Genomic DNA, 13,548 nt, shown 5'->3' with positions numbered 1-13,548 from the left:
ATTGAGTGACCATTCTAATCAATTGATGAACGGCACTTAATATGATAATGACACATCGCAGCTCATTAGACACATTAAAGTATATATTAAAAAGAAGTCATAAGATCTAAGAGATATACTTAAGATGAGCATTCGAATTTTTCTATCATTATATATATGCATCAACAATATAGAAATTCTGGAGGAAATTTGAAAAACTATTGGGCAAAGTTTCCAATCCTTATCTTCATTTTCCGATTACCCAGTCATTACCATTTTTTAAGGATAAATAACCTAAAAAACACGTATTATGTAAAAATCTCATAATCTAACACGTACTTTAAAAATTTTCTAAAAATGCACAACGTTTCAAATCGTTCCCTAATCTAGCACGCCGTCACCTTTCGTCCATTCTCTGCCGTGAAATTGCTTACGTAGCCGTTAAATTTGACTAATTGACCGTTAATTGCCACGTGTAATCATATCATTGGTTTTCTTTTTCCCTTCAACCCTGTGCATTTTTCATTAACGGCCAATGATATGGTTACACGTGGCAATTAACAGTCAATTAATCAAATTTAACGGCTATGTAAGCAATTTACGGCGGAGAATGAATGGAAGGTGACGGCGTGCTAGATTATGGAATAATTTGAAACGTTGTGCATTTAATAGTATGTGCTTTTTTAGGTTATTTATCCTTTTTTTTAGCCTTTACTCTTCTCTCTGTATTGCTCCATCAAGAGAAGAAAAGATTATCAACGAGGAAAGAAAAATCAAAATTAATGATTAACAAATAATTTTCACTTACAGTGCCGAATTCCTACACTAGCTAGCCTGCGAATGCCACTGACCCATAGGCCAGCTTAAGTAAATTCTAAATTGCCCTATTTATCATTAGAAAGTTTTCGAAAATACTTGGTATTTATTGCTGGCAATATTAGCTTGCGTCTGTTTTTCTGAGTTTAATAATAATCCAATTCAATTTTAATTTGTACAATGATTATAAGTATTGACAAATATATTAATGTGTGAGAATATATATGTATGTATATATAATGTGAAAGTAGATAAAAAATTTATTATTAAAAAATTGATATGTATATGTAGATATAAAAGTAGATATAAAATTTATTATTAAAAATTTGATTATAAAAATAATTAGAAAAATATGAGTGGGAAATTATTATTAAATGATAGAAAAAGACAAAACAGTGATGGAAATAATATCCGACTACTTTGACCAATCTATGAATAGATGGAACTCTTGGAAGAGGGTTTGGTATACATAGCAATACAAGTTGCCGACATGGAATCATAAAGAGTTGAGTATAATCATCGTCAATGAAATTTTATGTCCCTTTATTTAACTTTACATTAAGTTATAACCAGTGTTTCAAACTCAGATCGGACCGGACAGTTCGACTGATCGGACCGAAAATCGGACCTATGTCTTATCCAATTACCTTAAAAATCGAAAATGCATAAAAAAATCGGTGAACCCAAAAATTGGTCGGTTTTTAGACAAATCCATTTGAATCGGCCGGTTGATGGGTTCAAGATTTTTAAAGGAAATTCAGATCCCCCGAGCCCAAAGCCGAAATCCGAAAATGAGCAGACTCAGCAGAGCACAATTAAATCAAAGATTCAAAATCGAAAACTGAAGTCTGAAACCCTAGTCGGCTAGTCCTCTTCACTCTTTTCTTCACTCTTCACTCCAATTAAGTTCAGTCATCGATTGATTCGACTCATCAGTGACTTCAGTTCGAGGCCGAGCTTCCTCTTCTTCTTCGAGTAACGCAAGATTGCAACAGGTTCGAGCTTCATTTTCTCCTTCTGTCTCTTCTCGACTTCTCTTTGTCAAGTTAGGTTAATCCGCGATTCTGCATCCTCCTCCTCCTATTTCAGTATCACCTGCAGCAATTCGCGCCTAGCAGATTTTCTATCTGTGAAGTTCGTTCCTTTTGAACGAAGAATTGGTAATTTGGTAGTTCTGGGCCTTCTGGAGTTTTAGGCGTCTACTAGAGTCTAGACTGTTGTTAAGCATGAAAAAAATGAGTGAAATATTCCCTATGGGAGTCAAATTAGCTGTTGCCCTGCTGGTTGAGGTAATTGATGAATTTATTTTATTTGAAATGTTGATTGCTTCGAACCGCGTAGAATTCTCTCTCTATAACTTTTTAGGATTCTCTGTCCGTGAAGTTTGTTCCTTTGAATGAAGAATTGGTAGTTCTGTTCTGGCGTTTTAGGCGTCAACTAGACTATCAAGCATAAAAAAAATGAGTGAAATATTTTGTGTGTGTCAAATTAGCTGCTGCTTCATTTATTGTATTCTGCCTTATCAGCTAAAGCCTAAACCATGAAAGAGCTGTTACATAATAAGGTCTTATATAATCATCTGTTCGAAGTTTTAAACCTATTATCCACGTGCCATGTCTGTGCTTGACTGCCTTACACTCTAGCATTTTCATGATTCTATCGTCCTAGTCCAAGGGGAATAATCATCATCCCACCGTGACAAATTTAATGCATTTGAATTCTGATCTTTACTCCTGTGAGCAGCAGTTGGTTCTTGGTTTGTGGACATGCCTATTCTGATTCTGAACTTGTTCTTTTGGTTCTGGTGCAGCATTAAAGCTCCAGAAGGGAAAAAAAACATGACTGATTCAGAAAGGAGGAAGGAAAAGAAACGGCTAAAGAAGAAGCAAAAGGAACTCTTGAGGAAACAAACCGATTCTAATTTTCTATATTATTTTCTTAAAATAATAATAATATATTTATTTTATAATTAAATATGCGGTCCGACCTATCGAATTTTGGTTGAATCCATACACCCATGAGCCCATACCTCGGTCGGTTCGATATCCGGTCCGATTCTGGTAACACTGGTTATAACTATGGACATTTCTTTATAATAAAAGAAAAAAAAATGAAATGAAAACACAAGGAATTCTTTATCACATTCCCATCTAGATGGAACGCTAATTAATATAATATAATGCACAATGCTACGCATGCATATCGAACGTATATATATATATATTTTTTTATGTGTGAACAAACAAATAACTATGCATGTTATTAGCTAGGTTTGTGACCGATTTCTGGAGATAAGGTTCGAGATAACGTCAATCGACGCAATAAAACATTTTGAAATCATGTTGGCTGACCTAAATAAGAAAGCAAGTGAGTGGCTTTGAAATTGAAGGAGAAATCTACTTGGCTCGGTTTTCAAAAAGAATCTTAGTAAGGAAAAAATTCCAGCCCATCCTCCCACATCATACATTATTTGAAGACTAATACCTGCTCTGTCCTCTATGTCTCGTTGCAATATCTCTCATCGTCCCACCAATATCATTAGTCAGTTGACACGAAGCTGATAGCCCTTTATTTATTGTTGGGGACACGATTTTGGGCTCCGAGTCGATGCGGTCAGAAAAGCCCAGTGACCACAGCGAGGCCTAACGAGATCCAATCCGGTCATTCACAGGACATGTCGAATCCTTCTATCGAGATCCACTCGCGAGGACTTGTCAGTAAGAGTTATTATAAGGGATTTTTTACAATGATAAGATACACTTTCTAATATATCGTGATATAAGATACAAGAATATATTGAATATCTCGTTATGGTGGTAACACAATCTATCTCTAAACTCTCTATAAATACATGCACTTTACATGTTTTTAAGGTTGATCAACGATTCATTATTTTCCTCCCATATTCATGACTTACACTGACTTGAGTGTTAGAGAAGGAAATCGAGCACCACCCTCGATCTCCCCTCGTGCAGGTGTTCGAGACTAAACGTGAGCTATGGATTAAGTCTTTTCACCGATGAAATGCACGTGAGTCACTCGTGGTTTGGACTTGAATTTCGTGGTCCGAACATGTATGAATCATAGTATTCAAAAGTCAAATGATCCTATCTAATCTAGTTCGAACCAGATCTGCCAATTGAGAGATAAAAATATTAGCTCGATACTTTAACATCGATAAAAATATTAAGAAGTATCTCAACACAATAAAATTCAAGCCATATATGCACTCTTAGCTCGATGTAATCGCCATGGAAGATATCAGTGGGGGAAAGGATCTTTCGATGATGTTTCTCTTTAGCTATTTCCATGAAGCTTCTAATACCCCAAATTGCCCCCTTTCCTCTTTCCCAGTTTCTTCTCCTCATAAATGAATGTGTGTGTATATAGCCCCCCAGAAACCCTAATTCACCATTATAGATCTCTCATCCCTTTAGTCCAATTATAATGGCCAGCGCTGCCAAACGCCCCGCTCTCTCTGGATCCTTCTCCGGCTCCGGCCACGGTCTTGATTATCATACACCACCACCAACCGAGAAACGTCTCCGACCCACCACTAGATTCGTTTCGTAAGTGCTCATGGTCACACTTATCTGCATATATTATCGATGAGTAATCCCCGATCTTATTACAGCATCTTCCTAGCTCCTTTATTATTAATTTCTTGGATTCATTGCTTTTGCTTGCGTTCAATACGGTTCAAACTTTTCGAAGAAAGGAAAACCCCCTTTTCGATCAGTTTCCTGTCTTGGCAGTGACGTCTTCGAAGCTTGGAAGCAAAATCAGCTGGAGAAGCTTTGCTCAGCCATGGAGCCCGTGATCCGAAAAGTGGTATATACCTTTCAATAGCAATAAACTCTAAAATTATACTTCTGTCTTCGTGCTATTAACTCATACCAACTAGTTCGATTTCCTGTATGAGGATCATCAGGTGGGTGAAGAGGTGAAGCGCAGGCTAGACCTCAGTACCATCACGGCCAGCCGCCACCTGAGCTGGTCTCCGTCGCTCCAAGTCCACGCCCGTGCACCAGAGCCACCTTCGGTCAATATCCCTCTCCTCCTTGTCTTCCCTAAAACTCTCAAACAGCCAATCTTCACCATGAACCGCATCATCTCTCACGATGATTCCCCGGTCCAAGTCCTCCTTGCCAACCCAACAGTTGACCAGACCGTCAACACCACCGCCATTCCACTCAGCGCCCTCCCGTTTCCGGTGAAGCTCGAGATCCTGGTCCTTGATGGAGATTTTCCAGATGGTGATGGTATGTGGACGGCGGAGGAGTTTGAGAACAGTATCGTCAAGGCAAGGGAGGGGAGGCGGCCGCTGCTAGTTGGAGACTTGGCTGTCACCCTCCGACCGGGTGATGGCAGCTGTGGGGACCTGGCGGTGATCTCCTTTGGTGAGCTCCAGCTCACAGACAATTCGAGTTGGGTCCGGAGCCGGAAGTTCAGGCTGGGTGTTCGAGTCATCCCGGGAAGCTATGGCGGCACCATCAGAATCCGCGAAGCCGTGACTGAAGCCTTCCTCGTTCGAGACCATCGTGGAGAATGTAAGTGCATCAAAATCATACTATTTTCTTGCAAATCATAAAAATATGGGAATATACGTGTGTGTATTGTTTTCAGATTTATGCTCGGATATTTTCTTGTAAAAAAAAAAAAGGCTTCAGAAGATATTAATTATAAGACTCAAAGTATATTTAAATTATCAAGTTATTTAAATATAGTATCTAATATTATTTGATTTTGTATATATCTATTCGGACGTAATGTCTTACTTGTGAAATCATTTAACAATGATTATGATAGTTCTTAGTCGTCTTCATTTAATAATAAACGAGCATTATTCCCCTCAGTAGGATCATGTCTAACCTGGCGCATGCATAACATTTGTATCTAGGTATCCACAAATTGAAATTGGCCCCTCGACATTTGTTGGATTTGTTTTGGAGCATTGTTTAGGAAAGAACATATCATTTGATTGGAACCCTAATTTTGTCTTTTCGTTTAAGGAAGCCTCGTCCACAAATATTTTATATGTATGTCGTGTTGCATACATATGTAACGTATACAAATCACACACACACGTGTGTGTGTATATATATATATATATATCAATAAATGCACACACAAAACTCCACTGATGGAAGTATATACACACACGTGCACATGACATAGAGAAGTCGTCATTTATTTCAGGAAGCAACTTATCGAATATATATATATGTATATATCTTGGGTAGTATTGATTAAATAATTTAATATTTTGAAATTATTTATGACGATTAATGAGTTTCCGATGACCGAATATTTTTTCTCGCCCTAAAGCTTACAAGAAGCATTACCCACCGAAATTAGAAGATGAAGTGTGGAGGCTTGAGAAAATCGGAAAAGGAGGAATTCTTCACATAAACTTGGTCTCTGCTGGTGTCCAAACCGTGCGGGACTTCTTGAAGATGTCCGTTGTCTATCCTCAACTTCTCCAAAGCGTAGGCAATTTGCTATTATCGTATTGTTTCATTTTGATGTATCGTTATAATAATGCAAAATCACGATAAAAAAAAATTGATCAATCGCTTTTACTATTATAGAAGATGGGCTCCAAGAGAAATTGGAAGGCAAGTTTGAAGCACGCCGGGACATGTGAGGTTGGGCAGAAGCGCTATATCTTCCAGGCGTTCGGTAATTCAGTAATCTTGGATCCTATATGCCGTGTTGTGAGCGCTCACATTAATGGGCAGGTATGTGCCAATGCAGAATCGACTAGCCTCGTTATAATGGTAACATACACATGCAGTTGAAGTTTAAATAACATACTTGTCTTTATTTTACTATTTTCAATCTGGCTTTATATGAGATCAAGATGATATAGCATGAAAATCGACAAAGAGGAGGAGGAGATGAAGAAAAAGGTGATGATGATGGATGATAGTGACGATATTTAGAGTAAAATAAGCTAGTTAATAAAACTTTTAACTAGCTAAATCTTGACACTAGATACTGATCCACGATTGTCTAGCTAAAAATCCTTCTAACTAACTTATTCATATATATATATATATATAATCGAATAAAGTCCCCAGCGTGATGTCCATATCACTTTAAACCATGTATGACATTGATGAGTAGTATTTGTTCCTTAATAAACGATGTCTTATAGGAGGTGCCAATTTAAAGCGTCATTTAAGATTTAAATAGACACAGACTTCGCGTCCCAAAGGATTGATATAATCCTTGGAGACGCTTTTGTTGTGCGGTTGGCGCCATGTCCAGAACTTACGACACCATCAGCGGTGCACTTCTCTTTGCTTCGCCAATTGCATCGCCATATGACCGACTGCAGTTTTAATTTGTCTCCGTAGGTCCTTAGCGTCAACATAGCTCCTTTTTCTTGTAGTGAAATCATATGCATAAATAAATATAAATATATATATATATATATGTGGTTTTTTTTATATCTCCCATACATGTGTGTAAGAGATGACTTGGCAAAACTATATATAAATTGGGATTACACACCCGTTTCACCGTTTAAATATTAGTAATTTTCCTAATTTTGACACAGGCGTGCATTGACGAATTGGTGAAAACTGCCTACTTGAACTGGGACAAGGTGAAAGAAATCGATGAATATCAATATGAACACTGAGGCTCATGAATCACGAGTAGTTATTCTGGTACAAAGTCAAGATTCGACGCACTACTGGCAAGTTGGCAACATATATTATATATGGTCGAACCCATATATAATACATCTATGTAGTCTGTCTGTGGGTCATTTAATTTACGGGGAAATACATTATATATATACATACATATACAACAACACGTATATGTACGTACGTGTTATATATAGTCCTCGGTATATAGATGTTGTATAAGTGGGTCTACGAAGTTGTCACCCTGCGGGGAAGAAATATGCCACTTTTCCTCTCTTTAAATTACGTGGAAATCAATGTTCTACTTGTATAGTATATTGCTTCCATGGGAATACTTATATATATAATATACTATTTATATAGATACTGCCGGTGCTATGTGCTGATATTTTATGAAATGTTTCTTAAAATTTAATTATATCATCAGTTCGTGATTAATATTTCATACAGTTTTTGGTAAATTACTCAGCGATTCATTGTGACAAATCTATATTTAGTAAACTATAATTGATAATTGATGAAAAATGTGTTCAAAATTTAATATAGTGTAAGAAGGAGAGAGGAGAGATGTGAGAATATTGGAGAGGAAAGAGGGAGAGATGGAGAGAAACGAAAAAAGAAAAAAGAGAGGGACTAACGTGAATTGATTCAAATTATTTGGTACTTGATTCACTTGAGTAAAGTTTCGTATTTGAGTCTTGCAAATGGAGAAAATCTATGCTGAGAGAGGTAAACCCCTAGCGGACCGACTTTGCTCTAACTAGATTAATCGCGTGGTCTATTGAGATTTCGAATAGCATGGTGCACATTGGCAAAAAAGAATTTCATATTTGTTATTTCATAATTGGTTAATGAAGTCCTATAATGATTAAAATTGTAATTTCTTCGCATATATTTATTTAAATTTCAAGAGTAGAAAAAGGAATGAAATGCTCTCTTTATTACAGTATAAGTACAGGTATAGATACAAATAAGGTCATACTTATTATACATGTGAATCTTATTATATATTTTTAAATTCTTAATTTTATATTATACTTACGAAACTTCCCAATTTTTTGGATAGATAAAAATTGTGAGAGACATTACTCTCACAATTCCAAGAGATCGAACATTAATAGATAAGAGTAATATAAGAGGGGATAATTCAGATGGAAACATGAAAAAAAAAATTCTTCAATAATCTTGTCTTATCACATAGAGTGAGATCTGATCTTTTTCCCAAGGACAAGTTGTACCAAAATCGTGTTAAACGTATTTCAACCATTGACCAATATTTTTCTGATCTAAACCATAACGGGAAACGATTGTATAGTTTCTATGTCCAAAAACACAGAATCTTTGAAGAACTCAGATTTTGGGTCAATTTTACAAGTTTCATTAAACTCCCTTTCATTTAATAAGTATCGGTTCGTGATCTGTGGGATTTAAAGTAAATTTCAAATTTAAAATTGTATGTACTCTTTTAAGTGCAATGTTACGTAAATTATTTTTCATTTTATGAGTTACAAATTTGTAAACTTGCAATACATGCAAAAATAGAAAATCCACTAAAAATAGTTGTACAGTATATTTGTAATTTTATAGGTGTATGTTAATATATATTTGCATTATTTTGTATTTTATTAATAAAATTAAGCCATATGATAAGATAAATTATACAATGACTCCAATTATTTTGTTCGAAAAATATATTATACTATTTGCATGTTAATATATACACAGGAAAAGATTGTATTCAGTCGAATACTTTCTATATATGTCAATCTCATTGGGAATCATGGAAAACGAGGAAAAATAAAGAAAGAGATATCGTAAATGTGTTTAAGTGGAGAGAGAGAATGAAAACGCCTAACGTGAAAGAGTGAAAAGAAGGAGAAGGTCTTGTATGGGATGGTGATACCATCGTTATTGACTTTTGGCATCGGTACATAGTACCAATGCCAAATTTTGTACTTTAACCACTTATGTATATATCATGCTCCACGGTGTTGAATATATACGTTAGTGCCATTATGTTTGTCTAATATTTCATATGTATATATATATATATATATATCCTAGTCTATCCAAAAGGAGGACAGAAAAAGCAAATTTAATAAACCGACAAGTGCTTATTAACTAGTTATCAATGAAGCATTAAAGTGGGGTGCATGTGCGTTTCAAAAGAAGCTCTTGTCTAATAATTGAGTAGTCAATCGAATGCAAAAAATTGACCATTGATGGCAAATACGATTGGATGTGTAGACTAGTCCTATAAGTGGACATTTCGGGTGACCGTATCAATTGGTGAAGCTAAGTAAATTTTCCTTGACCCAAATTCTGTTTTTTTTTTCCTTTTCCCTCCTTTGGTTCGATAATGGAAGAATTTCTTTTAATTTGGGGTGAAAGATTCCGCCCTTAAGTTAATATTATTGAACTTATTTATGGATTATAATTTGGTGATCACTTCTCCTCCAACTCCCTTATCCGACTAGGCCATGCAAATACTTGCGGCAATTGGCTGAGCCCTTAATCCAAATCCATAAAATTGGTCGATGTTTTATGACCAAGGCAAGTCGATGCCCAAACCCGAATATTTACCTTAACCGATATCATTGAGCACACCTTGTGGTCTCTCACTCAAAATAAATATGCTACATAGTCTTTATATATATATATATATTTATTTATTTATTTATTTATTTGTGGATGAAATATAGTCTTATATATTGAAAAAAGGGGTCTTAATTTGTGATTCCTTTGATCTCCCTTTTAACGAGAAAGAATTGAATTCAAGTTCTAGAAATATGGGAAACCGCACCAACATTTTCACAATAACCTTTTTAACATATATGCTTCAAATTCAATTATTTTGACGATATTTTTAATCGACGCGTTTTTCTTCCCTTTTAGCTCTTACGAAATCTTTTCTTAGAAACCGCACCAACATTTCCATAATAACCTTTATTATCATAAAATTAAATATGGGAAAATAAAAGAAATTGATGATATAAATCAAAGAGCATTCGGTCAACACAAGTAAAGGCCAGCTACTTTATCTTATATATATGCGATTTAAAACTTTGTAAAAATTCACTAGCGATGTTCAAAAGAAAAGAATGGTGAATGACATTAGTCATTATTTGATTTGATATCTGACCAATTATTTTTTAATAACAACAAAATAAGTATTAAGAAAGAGAATGTAATAATCGCGTATACTTTTACCTGTCAATCAAGAGTTTGTAAATTTTATTTTTGTGACAAGACTCTCGTATTCCTTTATTAACTAATTATTACAAATTTAAATTTTCTTATATTAGACCCGTGGACCTCCCATTTATAACCTGAAAAAGAAAATGTTTTCCAACGTAATTGACTATATATGCATGAGATTTTTTCCCTCTGAAGTCATATATTTTGATGACTTAATTGCCGCGGTGAAGTTTATGATCATTTTAGTCCAACATTCATTGTCTGCCCAAAATAATTGCATATACATGGAGTTGCGGGTCAAACTTGTCAAATTAAGGATGTGAGGAAATGAATTAATCATCAGGCGCATTTAATAAAGAACGCGTTGAAAATCTGATCTTCCATGTTGCATGGACCGTATTGATTCTTTGTCCTGCTCGATTCGGACCGATCGGGAGAGAGACTACTGACTAAGAAATGCTGTCCAGGCACAGGAGACAAGGTACATAGTTGAAGGGACGATTAAAGGTGGCAGGTTGGATGAGCTAATAAACTTGGTTGTACATATTCAGAATGTTTTTCAGCAAGAGATTCGTGCCGCTGCCTTGCCTTCGCCGTAATATGCACAGACCCCAAGTTCTTATGGCAGGGAAAGGGAGGAGATAGATAATCGATACGGTTGATGATGGGAATGCAAGGCCATGTCGTACTAAGTGGAACTACCGATTCTTTTTCTTGTACCCGTTGCTGAAAGAATTATTTTATACATGACTAAATTTATTAAGTTATCCTATTGTTACTTATTAAAAACAAAATTATCCGGTTGAAAAAATATATATTAAATTATATATAAACGTCGGAAATAATATTGTTGTCGGACCTTTTCTTTTTTTATTCAATGAACCTTATCAGACACATATTTTAGTTCTGTATATATAGGCGACTGAATCTTGGACATACACTATATGTACATATGGAGGCTTATAGATTTCGTACAATACAGTACGAGAGTACAATAATCAGATCCCAACTCCCGTTATATATGCAAGGTCCAATAGCTTGATATATATCGTATGTTTTCCGTTATTTAATTCCAAAAGTTGTGTGAAGGTTATATACGTTTGTTATAATTACGGAGACAACTGATGAGTTGCAACTTCCATGAAATAACCAAGAAATTGGAGAAATCGTCTTAATAAACAACTGTATATGCTGCGAGTTGTTTCGTCGTCTATAATAAAGGGTAAAATAATGAAAATCTAATTCTCCGAAAAAAATAATGAAAATCTATTTTCTTTCTACCTCAAAAAATTCCTGACAATTACATATCTATCTTAATATATAGTTATATACTAGTGGAACTCTCCCCAGTTTGCAGCGGAAGATGATTTCATTAGAACATCTATCTCTTTTGAATAACAACGGAAAAATTAGCCCACAATATATTACTTTCAACTTATATATTGCTCAAAAATTAATTAAGCCTAAAAACAATAGTTAACAAATTTTATAGAGCAACAATATAATTTAAAATATTACATAATTTAGAAATTTATTATTATTATTATTATTTCAAATTTCCTAATTCAAATACATTTACATGTAATAGCAAAAGAACAAGTTTGCAAACTCGGGGTATGCTCGTGCTTTGGCGTTGGGGGTCGAGAATTAGGGTGATCTTTCAGTTCCTTGTAATGTAGTTGCAAAGTTTTTCTTTGGTTCTAGCCTTTATGTTCGTTGGCTTTTTGTTTATCTTTGGATGAGTGAGATTTTGCTTTGTATATTTTGAGATGAAATAAATAAAGAACATCACTTATAAAAAAAATAACAAAAGAATTGATTGTTAAATTAATTTCCTAAGTCATTTTTTGTTCACGTAGTTGATCTCTAAAAAATTAAGAATAAATAAATTTATTATCAAACGTGAAATTCTCCTTTGTTGACATTTTAAAAAGTACTATGAAAAAAATAACTTATATAAAGAGTTTAAACTGAAACACTAATTTAAAAGTTTCTAAAAAATAAATCATAAATTAGAAAATTTATTATCATTTCAAAATATTAAATTATTAAAAACTCCACTACCTAATTCCTATATTTCTTTTTTCGGTAGGACTAATTCCTATATTTCTAATGTATAGAAGATTTCTTTTTTAAAATAAATTATAAAGATATGTTTGTGTGTTTGGTTTTAGAATTAAATAGAGTTGAATTTTGATTTTAATTGAGTTGTAATGATTGTGTTGTTGAATTATGAAAAAAAGTGTGAAAAAGTAATGAATAATTAAGAAAAAGTAATGATTGTATTGTTGAATTGTGAAAAAAGTAATTGATAGTTGATATAATTTAATATTAAAAATTGAATTGAATGGTTAAAAAATTGAAAAAAATAATAATTGTGTTGTTAATTTTTATTGTGTAGTGAATAAAGTTAAAGTTAGAGTTTAAAATTTAAAAATATGATTATAAAATCAAATGGAACGGTAATACTTTAGTTTTATTGGATGTCGTGTGGATAGTTTAGAAGTGTTTCAATTGAACTCTCTTTTCGCTTAATAGTGTAGATTGAGGAATATATATATATATATATATATGCATATATATATGCGTACAAATAGTATCTTCTTTCCATCATAAAGGTCCTATGTGTCTATAAAAGAATAAATTAGTGAAGAAAAATATAAGAGCACAGAAAATTTTGCGGATGAAATCGAATTCATGAATAGAGACAATTCACTCAAAGAGACATTTACTCTTTAGTGGCCGACACGGCTCAATGAGTTGATCGGAATTAATTGATTTTAATTTTAATTTTAACTTTAACTCAACATACTACATAATAAAAATATATATTTTTCAATTCAAAAATTTTAACTTTAATTTTAACTCAACACATTACACAACAAAAACATACGTT

At 34.0% G+C, this 13,548-nt stretch overlaps 1 protein-coding gene and 1 long non-coding RNA gene across 2 annotated transcripts; both read left to right on the top strand.

The window, feature by feature from the left end:
• The first annotated feature begins 1,422 nt into the window (after window positions 1–1,422).
• On the top strand, window positions 1,423–2,769 carry LOC116189331. Its single transcript, XR_004152378.1, has 2 exons — window positions 1,423–1,790; window positions 2,606–2,769. It is a non-coding gene; the product is annotated as an uncharacterized LOC116189331 (long non-coding RNA).
• Window positions 2,770–4,118: 1,349 nt separating this feature from the next.
• LOC116187328 (protein SAR DEFICIENT 1-like) lies at window positions 4,119–7,827 on the top strand. Its single transcript, XM_031515984.1, has 6 exons — window positions 4,119–4,364; window positions 4,551–4,626; window positions 4,727–5,345; window positions 6,124–6,284; window positions 6,387–6,536; window positions 7,361–7,827. Exons 1-6 carry the CDS (start codon window positions 4,243–4,245, stop codon window positions 7,442–7,444), a joined length of 1,212 nt encoding a protein of 403 aa, XP_031371844.1. The 5' UTR covers window positions 4,119–4,242; the 3' UTR covers window positions 7,445–7,827.
• The last annotated feature ends 5,721 nt before the right edge of the window (window positions 7,828–13,548 follow it).

The sequence above is a fragment of the Punica granatum genome, chromosome 8 (assembly GCF_007655135.1).
Source record: "Punica granatum isolate Tunisia-2019 chromosome 8, ASM765513v2, whole genome shotgun sequence".
NCBI lineage: Eukaryota > Viridiplantae > Streptophyta > Magnoliopsida > Myrtales > Lythraceae > Punica > Punica granatum.
This window is presented reverse-complemented; position numbering and strand designations above follow the sequence as displayed.